General features: G+C 65.7%; 1 protein-coding gene across 2 annotated transcripts; it reads right to left on the minus strand.

The window, feature by feature from the left end:
• Positions 1 to 224: 224 nt before the first annotated feature.
• Positions 225 to 21,604, minus strand: APC2 (APC regulator of WNT signaling pathway 2). 2 transcript variants are annotated; one of them, XM_044254693.1, is made up of 15 exons: positions 21,540 to 21,604; positions 15,529 to 15,687; positions 15,281 to 15,371; positions 14,977 to 15,157; positions 13,369 to 13,477; positions 13,165 to 13,278; positions 12,585 to 12,662; positions 12,333 to 12,431; positions 11,384 to 11,759; positions 10,660 to 10,755; positions 7,998 to 8,137; positions 7,447 to 7,524; positions 7,130 to 7,246; positions 6,544 to 6,758; positions 225 to 5,441 (listed from the first exon to the last, which is right to left on the minus strand). In XM_044254693.1, exons 1-15 carry the CDS (start codon positions 21,591 to 21,593, stop codon positions 491 to 493), a joined length of 6,858 nt encoding a protein of 2,285 aa, XP_044110628.1. In that variant the 5' UTR covers positions 21,594 to 21,604; the 3' UTR covers positions 225 to 490. The 2 variants fall into 2 exon arrangements, with proteins under 2 accessions (XP_044110628.1, XP_044110627.1); XM_044254692.1 differs by having other exon boundaries at positions 13,165 to 13,281.
• Positions 21,605 to 22,288: the final 684 nt, after the last annotated feature.

The following is a 22,288-nucleotide window of genomic DNA, read 5'->3' on the forward strand; positions in this document are numbered from 1 at the left end:
CTGCGTCCCAGTGCAGGCTGGGACAGATGCCGAGGCCCCCAGCTGCAGGCGCTTGCTTGATGGGGCCACACTCACCAGCCCTGCCCCCCAACCCCGGGCGGACTCTGTCACCTCCCTGCGGCTCCTGACACGGGACGTCGGGACGGTCTTGCTGAGGCTGGGCCCAGCGGGGGGGGGGGGGTGCTGAAGCGGGGCTGCTGAGGGCAGCCCAGGCTGGGAGGGCGTCCCCGTGTGGAGGCCGGCCTGGGGCCAGACCGCCTCGCCGCGCTCGCTCCAGGCTGGGGCGAGAGAGGACGCCGGCAGCCCGTTCCCTCCAGAGCCCCCGCAGCACGAAGCAAGCGTCTGTGCGTGAGATGTGCGGCCGGTTCAGGCTGCAGTGGGGCTCCAAGGGCAGAGGCTCTGATGGGTAGATGGACCTTAGGACCACCCTCCAGGCAGCCAGACCAGCCCTTGGCCAGGAGAGGATGCTCTAGAAGGCCGGCACTGGCCACTATTCCAGGAGGCTGGTAGGGGCAGCGGCGGGGGCTTTCTCTGTGGCCAAGTCAGTGGCGGCTGCCGCCATGGGGCTGGGCACATAGTTGAAGGGGGGGACACGGGCCGAGCGGCTGGGGGAGCCGTGCCGGCTGGTGGGAAAGCCCCCTGCAGCCACCCCCAGGCCCTCGTGGACAAAGGGAGCAGAGGCGGGCGCTTTGGTGGGGCCAGGCCCGTCCACATCGCTGCCGGTGAGTGTGCTGGGGCCACAGACTGCGGCCTGGGGGGGCCCTCTGCTTTCCAGACTCGGAGACGTGCTGGAGTTGGTCTTGGTGGCGGCAAAGTCCTCCGTCTGCACCACGGCGTCGCTGGTCTTGCGCTGTGGGGGGCCGCTGGGGCCCTCCTCGGACGGGGCGCCCATCAGTGGCAGGGCAGTGGCAGGCAGCGTGCTCCGCAGGATGTGTGGGACGTCCTCGTCCCGGATGCGACGCCACGTGGTGCCCGGGGCCGCCACCCTCGGCAGTGGCCGGGCCTCTCCATCGCTGCTGCGGCGGGCAGCGTCCGTGCCGGGCCCGGGGGCGGCCCCGTCGGGCCTGCGGGCCACGCTGATGTGCGGCAGGGAGGCGTACCGCTTGACCGCCTCGGGAGGGGCGGTGGGGGTGCGCACAGGCAGGCGGGACGGGCTCTCGGAGCTGGGGCGCCGGGCAGGCCGCGCGCTGGGACTGGGCCTGGCTGCCGGGGCTCGCTGGGGCGCGGGAACCGGCCTGGGGGCCGCCCGCAGCTCGTCGCAGCGCGAGGAGCAGAGGAAGACGGCGGGCAGCGCGGGTCGACTGCGGCGGGGCGAGCCGCCCTGGGACGCGGGGGGCGCAGCCTCTGGGGTGGACAGTTCCGAACGGCGGCGGCGCAGCAGGCCCGGGGACTCCTTGATAAAGGTCAGCTGCCGCCGGACACCTGAGCGGTCGCACGACTCGCTGCCACTGGAGCGGGCAGAGGCCACGCGAACGAGGCCCAGGCGGCCCCCTCTGGCGCCAGGGCTTCCCTCCGCTGCCGCCCGACCCCGGGGACCCGGCTCCGGGGCTGCCCTGGCCAGGGCTGGCGGCCCCCGCCTGGCTGGCCTCTGCATGAAGGGGATCCGCACAGGTGACTTCTGCGTCTTGTGCTGCTTAGACAGCAGGGCCCGCGTGGGTGTTTGGGGCACCAGAGCTGCCCCGGGGCCGGGGAGGGGCCCTGCTGCCTGGGTGCCTGGGGGCAGCCTCCTGGTAGGGGCCTGGGAGGCCGGAGAGGCGGGGGACGACCCCGAGGAGGGGGCCTTGGCCAGGCGGGCGGGCGGTGTGGCACTCCTCTGGGGAGGGCTCAGCGCGGCCAGCTCCGAGCTCTTGCCAGGCCGGTGCAGGCTTCGAGACCGCTGCTGCCCAGGGCTGGGGGTCTTGGCGGGGGCTCCTGGCTGCGCAGGACCCGGGGGTCCCATCTTCCTCGGTGCCACATGGGTGCCAGGGTGGCCTTTGGGTTGGGCCCGGGGGGCCGGGCTGGGCACATAGATCACAGTCCTTCCCCGGAGCACGGCCGGCACCCTGCACGTGGTCTTCGCAGCCCCTCGCAGCTTCTCGGGGCCACTGGTGCTATGCTGGGCCACGGCCGAGTCCCGTTTCTCCGGCCTCGCAGTGCTGCCCACCGGGCCCCCCGCCTGCGGCCGCCGTCCCTTCCTGTGCAGCGTGGGTTGCAGGGTGGAGCTCCCCGACAGCCCCGACCCGGACAGGATCGAGTCAGACCCAGACGAGGCCTCGTGGGTGGCCGCCGCCGCCGCCTGGTGCAGCCACGTGACGATGGAGTTGGCGCCCTCCTGGATCGCGCGCCACTCGACGCTGTCAAGGTCTGAGGCATGGTCAGAGCTGGCCGCCTCGTCCCCGCGCTCCCGGGGCCCCTCTGCAGGCTGCTTGTCTGGCTGGGCGGCTTGGGGCTTGCGGCGCCGAGAGCCCGACGCTTGGAACCGGCGCCTGGGCACCGCAGAGTTGGCACCGCGCCGGAGCAGCCCTGTCTGCACCCGCGGGCTCGGGAGGCCATGACGACCCCCTGCAGCGCCCGGCCCCTTGTGGGCAGCCGGCTCGAGAGCCTGGGGCCGGCCTGCTGGGTGCTCGGCGGGGTCAGGCTCACTCAGGGAGCTGGCGGAGGAGCTCAGGGAGTAGCAGGGCGGCGTCTCATCGGCGATGAGGCTGGGCTGGGCACGGGCAGCTTGCGTGGCCTTGGGCGTAGCCTTGGGCGCAGCCTGCACCTCCTTCCTGCCAGCCGGGCGCTCTCTCTTTACTGCCCGGGGGATGGCAGACGCCCGCCGCGGGGGCACCACCGCCTCGGAGGGCTCCTCGTCCGAGTCGTTGTCGTAGAAGCAGTACACAGCTTCCTCGGTGGGCGTCGTGAGGCACAGGGACCGCGGCGCCCCGTCCCCGCGGCCCGGGCTGGGGCGGAAGACATCCTGGTCCTTGCCGGCGCTCGAGGGCTGGCGGAGGGGAAGCTCCAGCCCCTCCCTGCTCCTGCCCACGCCCCGGGCCTGCTCCGGGCTCCGGCCCGCACCCCACGCCCTGGGCCCGTGCCCCGGGGCCTGCCTGGCCTGGGCCTCACGACCCGCAGGCTTCCGCCGGTCGGAGCGCCCGCTGGGCGGGTCCCTGGGAGGTCCCTGCAGTGTGTCGTCACTGAGCGAGGTGGTGCTGGAGAAGGTGACGGGCGTGCCGCCGGCGGAGTCGGCGCAGGAGGTGTCCCCCCGGGCGGGGGCCGGCACCAGCATGTACACGGGCACGGGCAGCGCGCGGCGACCGGGCACCAGCGCCGAGGCCACCTTGCGGAGCCGGGCGGGGACCGCCGCCCCCAGGCACTCGCGCAGCAGCTCCAGCTCCTGGTCAGTGGCTGCCGGGCCCTCGAGACAGCCACCCGCCTCGTCCCGCCGGCGGTGCCCTGCGAAGTGCAGGCCGGGGCCGCCACCGCCGCCGCCGCGCTCGGGGCAGGCCGGGGGCAGCAGCCGCAGCTCCACGTCCTGCTGCACGTAGTGTTCGTGCAGGGCCAGCGCGCTGAGGCTGGAGGCGCAGGAGAAGTTCTCGTCCGGCTTCTCCACGGTGAAGCGCACGCTGCCCGCGTCCAGCTCGGACGGAAGCCGGCGGCGCTCGTGGCGGTCGGCGATGTCCAGGAAGCGCTTCACGTAGCTCTCCCACTGCAGGCTGAACTGGGTGCTCTCCCGCTCGCCGGGGGGCGCGGGGGCCAGCGGGGGCGTCTTGCTGCGGCTGGGAGGCATGGTCTGCCCGGGGCTGTCGGGCAGCTCGCTGGGGCTGACCGTGCCGCTGCCCAGGCCGCTGCACGGGTCACTGGGCACGGAGCTGGCGATGGACCGGCTCTCGAAGCTGCTCAGGGAGCTCACCGAACTGCAGCGGCTGAGCACCAGGGGCGTCTCCTGCACGCAATTCTCCGAGGAGCTGGACGGGGTGGTGTCCTCCACTCCCAGGCCCCGGCCCCGCTGCGGAGCCGGGATGGCCACGGGCAGGGAGGCAGCCCCGGGGCCGAGCCAGGCCCCGTCCAGGTCAGCCTTGCTGGGTGCGGCCTCCTCCAGGCCTTCCAGGGATGAGTCACTGTCCAGGTCCCCGGCCTCACTGGGGCCTGGGCGGCCAGCCGAGGACAGCGAGGACAGGGAGCTGCAGCGTGACAGGCACAGTGGCACGGTCTCTGCCACCAGCTTCTCCGGCACCTTGCTCAGGCCGTCCATGGGCAGCCAGGCCTGCTTCCGGGCTCCGGGGGCCAGGGACCCCATGCCCGTCCTGGGGTTGCCCTCGAAGAGTGGTACGTGCTGGTAGGTGGGCGACAGCTTGATGGTGCGTACACAGGCATCGGCGGCAGAGCCGTCCCGGGATGCCGGCTCCTGGCTGCCTGGCAGGTGGAGGTCAAGCCGGCTGGGCCGCACCTGGCTGCTCGGGGACCCCTCGCGGTGCTCGGCCAGCACGGCCAGTGGGCAGGACCGTGTGTGCTCGCGGGGACAGCGCCCATCACCGGTGCTGCCGCTGTTGAGACTGTCGTTGGAGAGGCTGGCGTGGGCAGCCTTGAGCCGCAGCAGTGGGTGGGCACGACTGCCAGCCTCTGGCCGCCTGCCCTCCGGCCGACGGCAGGGAGAGCAGGACTGGGCCCGGCCTTCACGCGGCGCTTCCTGCCCAGGGTCCCCAGAGCTGAGGCTGAAGCTGTCGTCCGACGAGGTGTGCAGGGCGGAGATGTCCTCCACCAGCCTGTCGATGCGTGCCACTGCCAGCGCCAGCTTGGCCTTGGCCCTGGCCGCCACAGCCACCTCCCCGCTGGCCTCCTTCTCTGCCTCTGGGCCACTGCGGCGGGCTGGCGGGGCCCGCGCCAGCGCCTGCCCCTGCAGGAAGGGGCTTCCCAGGAAGAGCGACAGCACCGCGGGGCTGGCAGGCTCCGCAGTGGCAGCTGCAGCGGCCAGGGAGGGCGCCTCATCGTCGTCGAAGCAGCCCGAGTCCGAGGCGTAGTCCCGGGCCAGCCCGTCCAGGTGCCGCAGGGGCGGCAGGGGCTTCTTGGAGGCTGCGTCGGCCTCCGCCTCCGGCAGGCCCTGCTTCTCCAGGTGGTCGAGCGCCTGCGCCAGGTGCCGCGTGTCCAGCTCGGCCTCCAGCGCCCGCTGCTTCCGCACGTACAGGCTGGGAGCGCATGCGCCGGGGGAGACGGCCGTGGCCGTGGTCTGGTACTTGGCGGGGCGGTGGGCCAGCAGGTTGCGCAGGGCGGCGGCGCTGCCCATGGCGATCATCTTGTGCTTGGAGTGCACCAGGTTGCGCAGCATGCCCACGGCCCCCAGGTCCCACAGGAGCTCTTGGTCACGCGGGCTGCGGGCGGACAGGTTCCAGAGCGTGCCGCAGGCGTTGCTCACGATGGTCAGGCTGTGCGACGTCAGGTGCTGGAGCAGCGTCTGCAGGCAGTTGTGGTCCCGCAGCACCTGCCTGCGGGCGGGGCGGGGGCGGGGCGGGGGCAGCGTCAAGCCCGCGTGGCCCCGCCCCCGGCTGCACCCCACCCATCGCTGGGCTCCACCCACGGCTTGCCCCGCCCCTCCCCCCGTGCTGGGACTAACCCCCCCCTCGCCCCGCCCCTTCCCCCCAGACCCCGTCCTTCGCCCCACTGCGCCCCACTCCGCCCTGCCCGGATGGGACGGCACTTTTGGAGCCAGCCTTAGCAAAGTAAGAGTAAGGTAACTGAATTTCAGAAAACGTACTAAATGTTGACTAAAATGTATATATTAGGGGCGCCTGGGGGGCTCAGTGGGTTAAAGCCTCTGCCTTCGGCTCAGGTCATGGTCTCAGGGTCCTGGGATCGAGCCCCGCATCGGGCTCTCCGCTCAGCGGGGAGCCTGCTTCCCCCCCAACCCTCTGCCTGCCTCTCTGCCTGTTAGTGATCTGTCAAATGAGTAAATAAAATCTTAAAAAAAAAAAAATCTTTAGCACAAGTATAGCCTATGCCATATTTGGGATATACTTACACTAAACATAAATATTACACATTTTTCTACGTCAAAAATATTAGTGATTATTGTCTAAAAAATAATACTTTATTTTGATAAGGGATGAATATTTCTTAATAGTATTTATAAAATTTTCAGTAAAGAACAAGTATTTGGTAATGTTTAGAAAGTAATATATATAGTAATATATATTACTTTATAAAGTAATATATTACTTTATAATATAATATATTATAATAATTATAATAATTATTATATAATTATAATTATTATAATATGATATAATATAATATAAAGTAATATATAAATTACTTTATAAAGTAATGTATTTTTTATTTAAATAAATTAGTTTAAAATTTAGTATAAGTATATTCCACACATGATTTGAGATATACTTACACTAAAAAATGTGGTCCCTAGGGACCCGTTGGGACCGTCCATTCTCAGCACAGAACAAGGCTGGTCCTCGGTTCCCAGCCAAGTGGGCTCTGCCATCCCCAAGCCAAACTGCGTGGGGCGACCCCCTTCTCCCAGTGGAGGGCCCCGTGCCCTCCACCCCCGGTGGCCATGGGCTGGGAGGGGCCGACCTGTAGTCCTCCCGTGTGGCGATGAGGCTGGACACGTTGCGCAGGATGCCACCGCCACTCTCGATGATGGCCAGGGAGTTGCTCTGGCACTTGTGGGTCAGTGTGCTCACCAGGAAGCCCAGGGCACCGTCCACCTGGCAGATGGCCGCCTTGTTCTCCGTGCTGTGTGCCGACAGGTTCCACAGGGCACTGAGCACACTCTTCAGGGTGGACTCCTGGACACAGATCGGGTAAGGAGGGGGTCGGTGTGGGGGCGGGGAGGGAGCAGGGACCAGGCCAGCCCCGCCCACTCGGCTGTTCCTGTCAAGGTGTGGACAGAAGGCCGGGAGGAAAGGCACCCAGGTCCGTTTCCCCGTACAAGCAACAGTGAAAGGATCTGGAGATACAGGGTTGGAAGCCCCAGGTGTGGACCAGCTGCCTTCCAGTGCACTATTTGGCTTGATTTCCCCGCGAGATGGGGAACTCAGCCCCTCTCCCAGGTCTCCCTGCGCTGTGGCTGGCACTGAACAGCCCTGGCCGGTCCCTCTTCCTGAGGCCTGGGGTGAGGTCTCCCTGTCCCCAGCCCCCCACTCCAGCTGGTGCCCACCTTGGAGGCTCGAAGAACACACTGCATCAGGGCAGTCATGCTGCCGACCTCCCTCAGCACCTTCTTGCTGTTGATGTCAGCCCGCCAGGACAGGTTGCGCAGGATGCTGGACACCACCTGGGCCGGGGCAGAGAAGGGACAATGTGGGCCTAAGGTGGACCTAAGGCCACCCGAGCCTGCACCCCTGTGCCAGGCGGAGCTGAGCAGAGACTGGAGGGGATGCCCAATACCCAGGGGAGAGGGAGCCTGGCCAGCAGAAAGGCCTCAGGCAGTGGGACACCCCGCAGGGCGCGCCTGGGGCCACACTGCCCAGGTACCTGGTGGAGCTCCTCACTCCCAGAAGCCAGCTGGGCCACGATGGCCTCCATGCAGCCCCGGCGGGCACACAGCGTGGCCTGTTGGTGTGAAGAGGGAAATCACGCCATGCCGGGCCGGGCAGGGGGCAGGAAGTCGACCCTCCTCCACCTTCAGGTTCCCTCCTCTGCTCACTGAGCACCTACTGTGTGCTAGAGCTTGAGCCCAGCCCCCGTCCTCACTGCTGCGTGCTGCAGGGGAGGGACGGCACTTAGCCAGTTGATCCAATGAGGAAACTGAGACCCAGGCCAGCACGGACACCCCGCCCCCTAGTGCAGAGGCCCCATTCTCGGCAGAGCTGGCCCCAGAGCAGCCAGCAGCATGGTGGCCTGGCTGATCACATGCAGACATCAGCCTTCTCGGCCCCACCAGCCCTCTCTGGGCCTCAGTCTACCCGCCTGCGAACTGGGGACAACTGTCTCCATCTCTGAGGGCTGTTTCGAAGCTGTGGTGAGGTTGAGGGCTCCGATCTGGAGAGCGCTGACCCTGCCCAGCCTCCGGCTGCCCCACGCACCTTGTTGGCGACGTCCCCAAAGGTGAGGTTGGTGAGGGTCATGCCGGCGTAGCGGCGAAGGGCAAGGTTGAGCGGGTCCCGCGTCATCTTGTGCATCTCGTAGTCCACCTGCAGCAAGTCTGCCACGGCCTGCAGCCCACCTGCAGGGGCGGGAACAGGGCGTGGTGCGCCTGCGGGGGCCCGCCCGTGGCCGGACACCCCCACCCACCACCTGCCTCCTTCCCGGCCTCAGATGCCCTCTGCTCCCTCCCACCCCACACCTGCCCCACTCAGGTCCCCCTCCCCAGCCCCCAGGGCTACTCCCCAGCCTCTGGGTCTTTGCAGGCTGTTCCCTTCACCTGCTGTGCTCTTCCCTGCTGTTTGCCCAGGTTACCGGCTCTGCTCCCAGCTCCAGTCACTTTCTCAGGGAAGCCCCCCATCATCCCCCACGAGAATTCTCTCCAGACCACGAGCCACGGAGGGCAGGCTATGGATGGCCCGTGCTCAGGAGGTACTATGGGGAAAACGAATCAGGGCACATGGTCCGTATGGAGCAGGGGAAAGCAGCAGCAGCGTGAGCATGAGAAGCCCCGTCTCCGTCTCCCTGTGGCAGAGACGACGGGGCAGATGCCAGTGTCCCTGGGGCAGGAAGCGAACGGCGCGCATCTAAAAACCTCCAGCGAGGGGCGTCTGGGTGGCTCAGTGGGTTGAGCCTCTGCCTTCGGCTCAGGTCATGATCCCAGGGTCCTGGGATCGAGTCCCGCATCGGGCTCTCTGCCCAGCGGGGGGCCTGCTGCCCCTCTCTCTGCCTGCCTCTCTGCCTGCTTGGATCTCTGTCAAATAAATAAAATCTTAAAAAAAAAAAAAAGCGCAGTGCTGGCCGTGTAGTAAGTGGTAAGTCGCTGTTATAAAACCTCCAACGCAAGCCTGTGGCGTGTTCACAGCGGCCGAGAGGGGGACACAACCCAAATGTCCACCAGCGGACGTGGACGGACGGGTGGACACGGTGTGTCTGTCCACAACGCAGCCTTCCTCAGCTCCAGAACGGTGGGACGCTCTGACACCTGCTACCTCATGGGCAGACCCCGAAAACGTTCTGCTCGAGGGTATTTATATCAAAGAAGCTGGACCCAGAAGGGCCCGCAGGACCCCACCCCCAGGAGGGTCCCGTCCACACAGAGAGGAGAGGGTGGGGGCCGGGGGTGGGGCCGGGGTGGGGAGTCCGCGCTTCACGGGGACAGGGTCTCTGTGTGGGGGATGGGACGTTCTGGAGACGGAGGGCGGGGGTGTGAGTGCTTCCCGCCGCGGAGCCGCGCGGAGCCGGTTACAGCAGCGGATCTTACGTGAATTCTACCACAAGTTGATTTTTTAAGTAGGCTCCAGGCCCGACGAGGGACGGGAACTCACAACACTCCAACAACGGTCCCGCCTCTACCGACTGAGCTGGCCAGGCACCTCTAACAACTTCAGTATGTGATTGTAAGTGATTTCGGGGGAGGCTTCCAAGGCCCTTCATCCTCCCGAATGTGGAAACCCACAGGAAGGACGCGGACAAGAACAGGCAGCAAGTGCTGTGACCTCAGCTGCCCGGCCAGGGGCTCCTGGCAGACGCCGGCGGCATCTGAGTGTTTTGCCCTTAGGACCCCTGTATCCTCTGAACGTTTGTGAGGTTTGTGACCCCAAAGAGATTCTGTGCCTGTGGGCAACAGCGGTGCATACACTCCTGCTGAAAATGAGAATGAGCCTCTGAGCCCTTGGAACGTGCAGCCCAGCGGTCCTCAGAGGGAAACGCCGGCAGAAGACAGGGTGGGAGAGGAAATCATATCTTTGTGTCCTTATCAAAACAACTGTGACCTTGGGCACCTCGTAGGAGGGCGTCAGGAACCCCCAGGGGTCCTGGGCCACACTCAGAACCAGTTCCGTAGGACAGTCCACATGTTCCTAGTCCAAGTGCTCAAGGTCAGAGGGGATGCGGTGCCAACAGAAATTCTCTGTTCTGGCCTCGTGCCGGTGGGTGGGAAGCACGGCCGGGGCCCTCTGGCCTCCTGTGTTTAGACTACGTTCTGGGGCACACGCGTGCGGTGTCTTGTGCACGGGGCGGACTGGACCACCTCCTCTGCCCCCTACCACAGGGGACTGCAGAGGGAGGATAAGACACCTGCCTGCGGCCGACGCCTACCTGCTGGGCACACAAGGCTTTCAGATTTGGGGTTTTCTCTGGGTTGCCTGCTTCCTTGTTTTCCTGTGTCTTCCTTTATAAATCCAGCATATCGGGGGGAGCCCTCCCCCAGGGCTGGGCATGTGCCTTCCACGCAGCCAACCCGCACGGGGTCTACCGTTTGCGCGTTTTGACCCCCTGCTAGGTGAGAAGCAGCATCTCCGGACAGTGAAATTGAGCATACACGGGTGTGATGTTTGAGCTTTGCTATTTGTTTTTCCCGGGTTTCGAGGACTTGTATATGGAAAGAGACATAACACCTATAATGCTCACAAACCTAGGATTTCACAAGGTCGACCCCCACCGCCACCCGCCAGGCTTCCTGAGCAGAGACGCTTCCCTGTTCTCTGAGCCCCAGTATCCTGGTGGCTACCAAGCCAGCCCTGGCCAGAATGAGGCCCAGCGGCCCCCCAGGGCCAGTCAGGAGACGGTGTGGAGTCCTGGAAGAAGCCAGGGGGCACTCACCCAGCTCGTTCATGGCACGGCGGTACTCCTCATCAAAGGACAGCTTCATCACGGCACAGGTGGCCTGGCAGATCTGAGGCTCAATGGGGACAGGGGCTGTGGGACAGGGGGCCGGGTCAGAGCCACCTGCTGCCAGTATGTCCCTGCCCTTCCCTGCCTTCTCCACCCCTCAGGCCTGCAGGGACCCCAGAGCTTTTCAAACCGCTGTTCGCGGGTGCATGGGGGGCCTCCCAGAGCAGGGCGGCCTTACCACGCCTGTCTAAAGTCAAGTCACGGGGCACCTGGGTGGCTCAGTGGGTTAAAGCCTCTGCCTTCAGCTCAGGTCATGATCCCGGAGTCCTGGGATCAAGCCCCGCATCGGGCTCTCTGCTCAGTGGGAAGCCTGCTTCCCTTCCTCTCTCTCTGCCTGCCTCTCTGCCTACTTGTGATCTCTGTCTGTCAAATAAATAAATAAAAATCTTAAAAAAAAAATCTGTTAAAATAAGTCAAGTCACAGGGTGCTGCCCACGCCCCTGCATCGCAAAGGCCGATGAGGTAGTGCCTGGTGCTAAGGACCTTTTGGCAGTGTTTTTGCCATACATTAAGTTTACAAAGACCTGCAAACAGGAGGGGTCCCAGACTGCACCCTGCTTGCAAAGGTTAAGGCTCTAGCCGGAGTCCGCGGGAGACCTGGACGGCTCTCCCGGCTTACCACCCCATTACACCGAAGCTCCTACGTGCTCACCGCCGCCATTGCCGCCTCCGTCGGCGCCGTCCCTGCCCTGAAGCCAGTCCCAGCAGGTCTCGCAGTAGGCCCGGATCTGCTCCAACACATGCAGGACGCGCATCTCCTTGCGCGCCAGGCCCTGGTCCGGTTGCGAGAAGACGATGTTGTGCAGCGCCGCGTTGGCGCGCATGCGTGCATCCTTGGCTCCCGGCGCCCCGGGGCTCCCGTTGCCCGCGTCGGCGCCGTGCAGGATCTGCAGCAGCAGCGGCAGACACCCCGAGCGGCGCATCGCCACGCAGCTCTCCGGCGAGCTGGACATCGCCAGCAGGGTGCGGGCTGTGTCCTCCTGGTCCCGTGTCGCCAGCATGGACAGCAACCAGAAGACCACCTCCACCTGGAAGGGCAGAGGATGAAGTCAAGGTGGGGAACGCTGCCCAGCTCACCGGGCCCCAGCCAGGGCTAGCCGCGGCCCTCCAGTGCGCCGCCCAAACACAGTGAGAGTCCTGGGACCCCAGCCCGGGAGAATCGCTGGCTCACCCTGACACCCCCTGCTCTGCATCCTCCTGGGGGCCAGCGCACACACGTGGGGAGGGGAGGGGAGGCGTCGGCCAGCACCGAGTACCCCCAGTTCTGGAGGCCCAAAAGTCCACCCTGTGGTCCCTCACTGGGTACTCCTGTGGGTGACCTTCTACGTCTGAGACTAGGTTGAACCCGCCCCAGGACAGCTATCCCCCACCCACCTTCCCAACCCCAGAGCACATGCTGGCCTTGCCAGCCTCACCGCAACCCCCCATCCAGGTGGCCCTTCCACACCTGAGGACACTTTATGGAGACAGAGGAGAGAGAATCCCCCACGTCTGACAGCGACGCGGGACCCACCTACCATGTACCTCAACCAGCAGGCCGCCCTCACCCGTCGCAGCTCAGGCCAGCCGCCGGGCCCCCCACGAACCTGGATACCCCTCACCTTGCTGTTGCCCGGCTGAGGGACACCGTCGTCAGGGTGCGTGGGGACCTCAGTCTCCGGGTCCTCCTCTACCGGCACTGACTTCACCGCCAGCAGGGCCTGTGCGGAGAACACCGGGCCTGGGGGTTCGGTTGGGGAGCACCCCACAAAGTACCCTGCGGATGCCGGCTACAGCCCCATGACGATGTGGGTGGGGGCTGCGGGCCCGTTCCTGCGCCCCGGGCAGGGCCCTGGCTCCACCCCTCCCGGTACCTGGGCCTCGGTCTGCGGCACGCGGTCCTGGGCGGACAGCAGCTCCTGATCGATCTGCTCCAGGCGCGAAGCGCGGATCTGAGCGCAGAGAAAGGCGCTGGCCAGGGCTGACCCCGCCCCGGCGCTGGCCCCGCCCCGGCGCTGGCCCCGCCCCCTCCCGGCTAGGACCCCACCCGCGGCCCGAGCCGCGCTTCGACGCCCCACTCCGCCCCCTCCCTGGCCTGGCGCCTGGCCCGGATCCCACCTGCTCCTCTACCTGGCCCCACGCGCCCTGAGCCCCGCCCCGTTGCCGGCTCTGCGCACAGCCCGGCCCCACCCACGGCCCGACCCCAACCCGAACGGACTCCACCCACTCCCTGATCGGGTCGGGTCCACGCACCCGGGCCCGGGGCCTGCCACGCTCGGTTCCGCCCACCGCCCGCCCCCTGCCCCCGCTATTCTCGGACCCCGCCCCCCCGGGCCCGGCTCGGCCCTCAGCCCCCTCCGGCCCCACCCACAAAGGGCTACGGCCCCGCCCCCGAGCCAGGCCCCGCCCCCGCGGCCCGCGCCGGCCCGGCGGTCCGCGCCCGCCCCGCCTCACCTGCGCGCGCTGCACCATCTCGTCCGACGTGCCGAAGCGCTCCTCCATCAGCGAGCGGATGTGCTGGGCCTCGAACTCCAGCTGCTGCCGGATCAGGTCCATCTGCATCGAGAACTGCTGGGAGGGGCGGGCGGCCGCGGTGAGGGCGCGCCCCGGCCCGAGCCCCGCGCCCGCCCCCGCGCGCCCCGCGCCGCGGCCGCTCACCGTCTCCACGTGCGGGAGCTCGTCCAGGCGCTTGGACAGGCCCTGCAGCTGCGAGTAGTACCAGAGCTTCTCCTTCTCCTCCTTCTCGATCTCGTTCAACAGGAAGCACCTGAGGGGGCAGTCGGTGGGCGCGGGCTGCGGACGGGGGTGCCGCTGAGGCCGCGGCGCGGGCCCGGCTCCCTGGAAGCCTCGCTTCCCGGCAGGGCACCAGCCTCGGTGCTCGCGGGGCTGGGTGGGACCGAGCGTTCACGCAAAGGAGAGAGGTGACTCCTTGGTAAGGTCTGGTCCCGGAGACATGCTCCGAGGGGGCTGCTGTGCCCCTGACGCTTCTCCCGCACCAGCTAGTCTCCCTGTAGCCTGCGAAGACCACGTCAGGCTGGGGATGATCCAGGCCCAACAGCCTCCCTCGGAACAACGCTGTGGGCACGCCCTTCTGTTCCCATTGTACAGAGCTCAATGTTTAGGCTCTTTTCTTTTCTTTAAATAAAAACTTATTGCCTGCGGTGCCTGGGGGCTCAGTGGGTTAAAGCCTCTGCCTTCGGCTCGGGTCATGATCTCGGGTTCCTGGGGTCAGCAGGGACCCCGCTTCCTCCTCTCTCTCTGCCTCTCTGCCTGCTTGTGATCTCTGTCTGTCAAATAAATAAATAAATAAATAATCTTAAAAAGGGGCACCTGGGTGGCTCAGTGGGTTAAGCCTCTGCCTTTGGCTCGGGTCATGATCTCAGGGTCCTGGGATGGAGCCCCACATGGGGCGCTCTGCTCAGCGGGGAGACTGCTTCCCACCCCCCCACCCCCGACCTGCCTCTCTGGCTACTTGTGATCTCTGCCAAATAAATAAATAAAATCTTCTAAAAAATAATAAAGTAAAATAAAGTTAGTAAGCATTTTTTAAAGATTTTTTAAAAGATTTTACTTATTTATTTGACAGAGATCACAAGTAGGCAGAGAGGTGGGGGGGGGGAAGCAGGCTCCCCGCTGAGCAGAGAGCTGGATGCAGGACTCGATCCCAAGACCCTGAGACCATGATCTGAGCTGAGCACAAAGGTTTTAACCTGCTGAGCCCCCCAAGCGCCTCAAAAACTTATTGACTTCAAATAATTTGGCCTATGTTCCATATAATTACAGAGCAGAAGTCTGAGGCTGGGAGGAGTTAGGAGACTAGCTTGAGGTCCCAGAGCAGGGCATGGACATGACTCCAAGCCACTCCTGAACTGCCCCGTCGGACCCCACACAACCCAGCTGAGCCGAGCTGGGCGCCCCGGACGCTGCTTTCCTCTGCTGGCCATGGGCCCGGGTTTCCTGGGTCACAGCCCCTCTCTCCACAAAGGCTGCCTTGAGCCCTTCTGGCTCCAGGCCTGACCCTGGCAATGGACACAGCCCTGTCCTTGGGGAGGCCTGCATGCTGGGGACCCCTGAGGACATCTCCCAGGAGCCCTCCTCTCTGTCCTCCAGAGGTCCTCGGGACGGAGAAAGGGGGAAGACCAGCCACAGCTAGCAGGTCCACTCAGGAGGTGGGTGGGGCACTTGCCGGTGGGCCAATCAGGGGTCAGGGATAGTTGGGGCGGAGCTGGCTGGGGGTGGGGCTTCCCACCAAGTGCTGTCTCTCACCGTTCCCGGTCCAGCTCCTCCAGCAGCCGGACAGTAGCCCTGCTCAGCTCCCCAAAACTGTCCTTAGAGGGTCCAGAGCCGTGGACGGGACTTTCTTCGGGGGTCCGCGCCGCGGGCTCGGGACTTAGGGCTGGGGGTTGGAACTTGAGGTTGTACAGGCTGGTGATGTCCATCTGCAGGGCTGTATGGACACGGAAGAGAGGGAGAAGTCAGTGCTCCTTCCTGCCCCTCCTCCTCCTCCTCCCAGCTCCCTCTGGAGGAAGGCTGGAGATTGCCCCCGTGTGCAGAGGGCCCCCCCCCTCACCTTTCAGCTGCTCCAGCACGTCCGTCTGCCCCAAGGACACCAGCACTCCGGCCTCCTGCTCCAGCTTGCCCTGTAAGTGCTTCAGGACCTCCTGCGGCGGGGGCGGGAGAGAGCACCAGCAGCATAAGCCGGATGTGTGGGCTCCCCTGAGCCACCCCCACCACAAGATGCCCCAGCCTGGCCTGCCAGACTCTTGGTCCAGCACCCTGGTGTTTGTGCCTCCAACCTCAGCCCAGCCCCACCCGCACCTTCATGCCGGACGTCTCCGTCTCTAGCTTGGACAGGTGGCTGGAATTGTCTCGCAGCTCCTGCCTCAGATGACTGTTCTCGGCCTTCAAGGCCTCCACCTGCCGCACCAGCTGCTCGTAGGGTGCCACGGAGCTCGCCATCTTCAGCTCCTGGAGCGCCTGGGGCCACAGGTCAGACAAGGTTCACCCAAGGTCTATGGACGGGTGGCCCCTGACAGAAGTCCTAGCCTTCCCATCCATTCCGGGGGGTGAGTCCCCACAGGACTGCCTGGTGTGGACCGCTGCAGGGCTGGCCCCAAGGCCATGCAGCATGGCCAGCAGAGCGACAGACAGCGACATATGTGCGCAGAGCCATGGGATGGACGTCGAGACACACAACCCAAATGAGCAGCTGACCAGCAGACACCAGCGCCTGGCCGGCCTCACTGCTGGGTTCCCAGACACACCTGCTGATGGCCACGGGCCTCCCCCACAGAAAGCAGCCACCCAGAGGTGAGGGGAAGAGACCACCGGCTGGCCCGGCCGAGGGTCGAGAACAAGGCTGTGCCCGCCAAGAAAAAGCAGCGCGAAGAGCGACAGCCAGACCGATGTGGTGACCCCCTCAACTGGACAGACCCAAGCCCGTCGCAGTCACCCTGGGGGTCTAAAACCTGGATGCCCCGCCGCCCAGCCCCCTTCACCAACAGCTGGAGCCCCAGCAGCTGCCTGCCCAGCCTGACTCCCCTCTGGTCAGCCCCCCGGCGGCCCCGGCGGCCCCATGCCCCGTCTCCTGGGCTCTGCCACTGCCGTCCACTTCTTTGTGTGTGGCGGCCCTTTCTCACTGTGGCCCAGCCTCCTTCCTCTGTCCAGCTGGCTGGCGGCCCCTCCTCTCTTGGCCAGGCCCTCCCTGGAGCTTCCCACCTCCTCCCCACCCCTCCCCTTCCCTCTTTGTTCCCTTCCCATCAGCACTCGCCCCCTCCCTCCGCCTTTGTCTGAGGCGAACCAATGGCAGCCAGGCCTCTTCCCCACCTCCTTCCTGGGAGCCCCCTCCCCAGACCAGCCCGCCTTCCCCTTGCCCACAGGGAGGCGCTTACCCCCCCCCCCCCCCCCCCCCGCCACCTGCATTCATTCGCTCAATGGCCCTTGTCCCTCTGCTCCTACCCACAGAACCCTCCCCACCCCACCCACCCCGGGGGGTCACCAAGGGCATGCTGGGCCTGTTGTAAAGGTGCAGAGATGAGGTCAGGCCATCGGAACCCACCGGGAAGACCTACTGTGTGCCTGACCGTGTCTTCCGAGTTCCCCGTCACAGTCCTGAGCCTCAGGGACCACCAACAGGCTGTGCTCAGAGGAAGAAAGTGAGGCCAGGGGGACAGACAAGGCATGACTGGAACCCGGTCCTGGAAGGACTCAGGAGTCCAGGTGGTGCGCTCTGGCCTCAGTTTGCCCATCTGAGCCATGGGAACGCAGTATGCTTGGCCCATCCTGCAGGCTGATGAGAGGGTCAGGCATGCCAGTGGTCATGGAGCAAACCAGAGATCACAGGGCAGCCGGGGGCCAGGCAGGGAAGGCCAGCCGCCTGGGGACCACAGCCTTCGCCTCCCACCCCAATAGTGGTCCCAACCGAGGCTCCGTCGGGGTTCGCAGAGCTGGGACCTAGGCCTGGGGGTGCGGCAAATTCCCCGGGCTGGAGTTGTGTCCTGGCGGAGGCTCCCAGGCCCTGCCCCACCAGAAGGAAGCACTGAGCCAGGCGCGACACCGCCTGCACATCCCTCCACTCCCTTGACCAACCTAGGCCCCCTCCCTGAGCCCCACCCAGGGTATTCTCCCAGCTCCCGTTTCCCTCAGGGGTGTCTGCGTGGATGTTCCAGGCCGAGCCTGGGATACCTTCGCTCCCCCGGCATCCTCATCAGCCTGAGCTTGGCAGCAGGGCCCCCACCAGACCCCCCTTTTCCAGCCTGAGTCCCCAACTCCACACTCTCACCAGCCCCTCAAGCTTTGCCCAGTTGGACCCTCTCTCGCCCAACTCCCCACAGCCCTGCCACCAGGGCAGCCTCGCTGGCCTCCCACAGTCCACTCCTCACGCACAGCCAGAAGGAAGCCCTGAGAGTCCCTGGTTGGACTCCTTCCCTTGCTCCAGTACTTCCCATGGCTCCCCAGTGCCCTTGAGATAAGACCTGACTCCTCCACATCCCCTGGTGTGGCACAGCCTTGCTCTTCCACCAGGCCTCTGCGTGTGCAGTTTTCCACCTGGAGTACCTTGCCCGAACCCTGCCATCCCTCAAGGTGCAACTTCCTCCAGGAAGCCCTCCTGCCTGCCGCTCGGCTCCAGGTTGGGCCAGGGGACTCCCAGGAACCTCCCTGGGAGATCTCCACTGCAGAAGGGAAAGCACCAGGAGCAGGGGCTGGTCTGGTTGAGCAGGGAGGGTGGCACAGATGCGGCCCAAAGAGGCCCTTCTCTTCCCTTCAGTCCATGCCCCACTTCACAGAAAGGGAAACTGATGTCCAGAGAGGTGGGGCACTATGCCCAAGCACACAGAGGCCTGCCTGCAGACTGTGGGAGGTCCGAGCGGTGAACCCCGTGAGTGGGTGTGTGCGTGGGGATAGCAGCAGCGGCGCGGGCGCCCACCTTGCTGCGGCTCAGTTTCCCTTCTGGCTCCACCCTGGAGAAGGAAGGCTCCGGAGAGTGTGCCCAGAGCTGAAGCAGAGACAAGGGGACAGAGACCCCCAGCAGAGGCGGAGACGCGCCCCCTGCCCTCCACCCAGGGAAGCGCGCTGCTTACTTTATCTCACTCGGGCTGGGCTGGCGGGGGCGCCGCGGGGCGTGGGTTCCGGGTCTCCGGGGTCTTGGCGGCGCAGGCAGAGGGTTCCGGGGCGGACAAAGCCCGGTCCCGGCCTGCCCAGGCGGCGCCGCCGCTCCTGGGGCTGGGCGAGACCACCGCGAGCGGGGGAGGATGCGGGATGCGGGATGCAGCCGCCGCGGCCAATCGCGGCGCGGGAAGAAGGCCTGGTGCCATGGCAACAGCCAATGGCGGCCCCAGGGCGGGGACCAGCGGCGGCAGCGGGACGTCGCGCCTCCGGGCGGGTTCAGGGACTGCGTGTGCAAAGGGGGGTGAACCCCCTCCAAGGGAAGGGGGCGCCCCGTGGTCTAGGGCTCCGTGTCCCCCACACGTTCCGGATAAAGCGGCCTTAAGAACCTCCTGCGGCTGGATCCGGAGAATTGGGAAGTGAAACACCCAGTCCTGGATGTTACATCAGAATTTGGGGGGGTGGGCAGGAGCCAGGTCAGCCCCTCCCCACGGACCCAGCCAGGCCTTGTGCAGATGGGTGAGAGCAGGGCAGGGCCAAGGACCCAGGCTGGACCCCCCAGCCCCTGCCAGCAGGGAGGGCCGTGGCTGGCAGGAGGGACTGAGCATGGGGGATGGGCGGGCTGAGAAGCACCTGCGACCCTGGCATTTCTGTCTCCCTGGCAGAACTCCTCCGCCGGCATCGGCCGTGACTCCTGTCCTCCCGCATGTCGCTCGGTCTCTTGCAATCTCTGTCTCCCTGTGTCTCTGTCTCTCCTCATACTTCTATTTCATCCTCACAGAAGGGGAGGCCGAAGAGGGAGGGGCCTGGGGCCCCCCGCTTTCTCAGTTCCTCCCTGGGTCCCCAGAACTACTTCAGGGTTTAAAACCCAGAGCCAGGATCTCGCAGCTGTGGCCAGTCCTTCCTGCCTCAGACACACACATGCACGAGGACAAAGGGGGCTCTGGGCCAGGAGACAGGGTTTAGGGGGCCTGCCTCTGTCTTTCCTGGCTGGGACGCCAGGGCAAATCGTTTGCCCCGAGAACCTGATTCCCCCTGGGTAAAATGGGGGAGGCAGCTGCAGCCTCAGTTAGGTCTGGTGCAGGGAACGATGGGACAACAGGGAGCCAAGGGCAAGGGGGCCACACTGTTTTCTGTTGGGTTTGCTGCAGGAGGCCTCCCGTGCCCGTCCTGGGCTGGCAACACCGGGGGCCCTGAGCGGACCCTCGAGAGCCAGACACAGCAGTCCCCAGCCCGTGGGGCTTGAGGACAGGGTGCAGTGGGCAACGGGGCTCTTTCTGGAAGCTGGGAAGTCTGCCCAGAGAAGGGGACACAGTGCTTGGCCTCTTCAGGATGAAGAGGTGGCCATGGAAGCAAGGAGGGGAACAGCGTTCCGGGCTAAAGGAACAGCATGTGCAGTTTCTGGAGCTGGGATCAGTGCCCTCTTGGGGGATGCGGGTTTGGGCCTGGGTCAGGTCCTTATGATGGGTTTGGAGCAGGGGCAGTCCCCTGGAAGGGTCATGGGCTGAACTGGCCACAGAGCAGGACAGAGGGAGTGGGGAAAGGACAGGGCTCAGGGCCACAGCATTAGCTCTACCTTGATTCCCCGCCATGACCTTGGGCCTCTCTCTCTCTGACCTCGGGTTTCTTGTTTTGTTGACTAGGAGGTGGGTTGGAGAACCCTTGCCCGCATAGAACTAGGTCTCACCTCCCCCACCCAGTCTCAGAGGTCACTGGCCCCCAGGCCCCTCTCAGCCAAAAATCTTAGAGTGGCCTAAAGGCCAGCCATGTCCTCATACATATGAGGACGCTGAGGCTTAAGCCAGGGAGTGCCCTGCTGGAGTTCACTCATGAACCTCGGCAGCCCTGGGTCCTGGAGGGCTGAGGGCACCTGGGACTGAGGTCCCCCCAGGTGCTCTTGTCCCCAAGCCTCTGGAACATTGTATCTCTGAAGCCCCTGCTCCTCCTCCTCCTCGAGAATCCCTGACCCTGTAAATTCTTGAGCCACAGACTCTGGCATCATGGAGATTCGAGAACCATAGAACCTTGGGAAATACAGCACCCCAGGACCCCAGTCCCAGCCTTGGGGGAATGAAAGAGACCTCCCCCCAATGTACAGCACCCAGGCCTAGTGTGGAGACCCTTCCCAGGGACCCTCCTGGGACCCTCTGTGCTCCCCACTGCTGCCGGGGAACCACGGGGCTCGCTCAGCCCCACCCTCACCCAGAGACCGCTCTCGCCCCTCCACCGCCTTCCCAGCATCCGGCCCCCATACAACACGGTCACTCAGTGTCTGAGTCTTCTGATCCTGACCTCAGCGCCAATTCCCACCTGATGCCCCGCCCTCTTTCACTGATCCTCCGCGGTGCCAGGGGCGGGGGGGTGGGTAGGAACCGGGGTACCCCCCCCCGCCACTCAGCTGGGGTAGGGCTGAAGGAAGCAGGAAGGCACCAGGTCTGTCATGCGACCAGTTGGGAGCCCAGCCGGGTGATGGAGCAGGGCCCTGACGGGTGAGGAAGGACGGGCACTGGAGATGGGGGAGTGGTGAGGCCGCGCCCCTGAAACCCGATCGGGGCGGGTCGCCTGACAGGGCTCTGGGGCTCAGTTTCCCCCGGCGGGGAGGAGGCGAGCGAGCGTCCCGTCAGCACCACGGACAGCTCCCACGTCAGCCTCCGGGCCGGGTCCGCTCCCGACCCCTCTGCCCGACGCTATGGCCCCCGCCCTGCTGAGGCCGTGACCTTGGGCTCCCCGCTGCGCCCCCAGCCTCAGTTTAATCTTCAGTTGGGGATGTTAGAGCCGCAGGGTTCCGGACGATTAGAGGCCCGCAAAGCGCTTGGGCCTCGGTGGGATACATTTTAGGAACCTCAGCCTCAGCGAAAGGCGGAGTAGGCCCTCAGCCGGGAGCCCAGAGGGGAAACCGAGGCTGGAAAAGGTGCAGGGCGTGGCCCGGCCTCTACCCTCCTGTATGGGAAGGACCCTCGGCAGGGCGGTCCCCCGTCGCGGTCCCGCTGCCCCAGGTGCTCTCTGTGCCCGCGCAGTGGGGAGGGGTCCTGGGGGTCTCCCTCGGAGACCGGGAGCTGGGCACGGCGAGGCCGCGCTTGCGCAGACCCGGGGGGGGGGTTCGCTGCGACGCGGGGGGAGGGGCTCGCAGCCCGAGGCAGTTTCCCTGGCAACGGTCTCGCGGCGACGGCGCGAGACCCCAGACCCGTCAAGCGTCGTGCGCGTGGAGCGCCCCCACGCCCTACCTGGTCCCCGAAGAAGGCCGAGTGTAGCAGGCTCAGCAGCCCCCAGAGCCCCATGGAGCCGCGGCCGCCCCGGACCAGCCCGCGCCCCGCCCTCGGCCGCTCGGGTTGGGGCGAGGGGGAGGCACCGCTGAGACTCCCTGCGCCTGCGCGGAGGGACCGCGAGGAGTGCTCGCTCGCTTGGCGGGGTTGGGGGCGGGGACTCCGGGGGGGGGCGACCCACGAGCGGGTCTGCGGGACTTCGCAGGAGCCGGGGGAGGGAGCCTCGCGGGACTGAGGACTCGGAAGCAGAAGGTGGGAACCCGGAGAGGGGTGGGTCGGAGGAAGAGCGGGCTGGGAACCCGGAGCGCGAGGGGTGCGAAGGAGAGTGGCGCTTTCGGAAGGATGGAGGGCAGCGGGGCCGGCAGCAGCCGTGGCTGCCCGCTGGGACGGGGGCCCGCAGCAGCCGGGCTCGAGCTGTGCGCTCAGTCCATTCGGCACTCGGCAAACGTGCGCCGCGCGCATCCTGTTTGCGGGACTCCGAGCTGGGCGCTGCGTACGGACGGGGCCCACCCCACACGGACACAGACACCCGGTCACTTAGCCAACATCCACCAAACACCGGCTATGCACAGCCAACAGTCAAGACCCTGCTCGTGGGAGATGGGCACCCCGGGAGGAGGGGGAAGAACAGTAAGTCGGCTCGCCGTGAGCGCGGGAAACAGCCGGGAGGTGGGGGCGTGGGAGGCCGCGGGAAGGGCACCTAACAGACC

Source organism: Neovison vison, chromosome 6 (assembly GCF_020171115.1).
Source record: "Neovison vison isolate M4711 chromosome 6, ASM_NN_V1, whole genome shotgun sequence".
Classification (NCBI taxonomy): Eukaryota; Metazoa; Chordata; class Mammalia; order Carnivora; family Mustelidae; genus Neogale; species Neogale vison.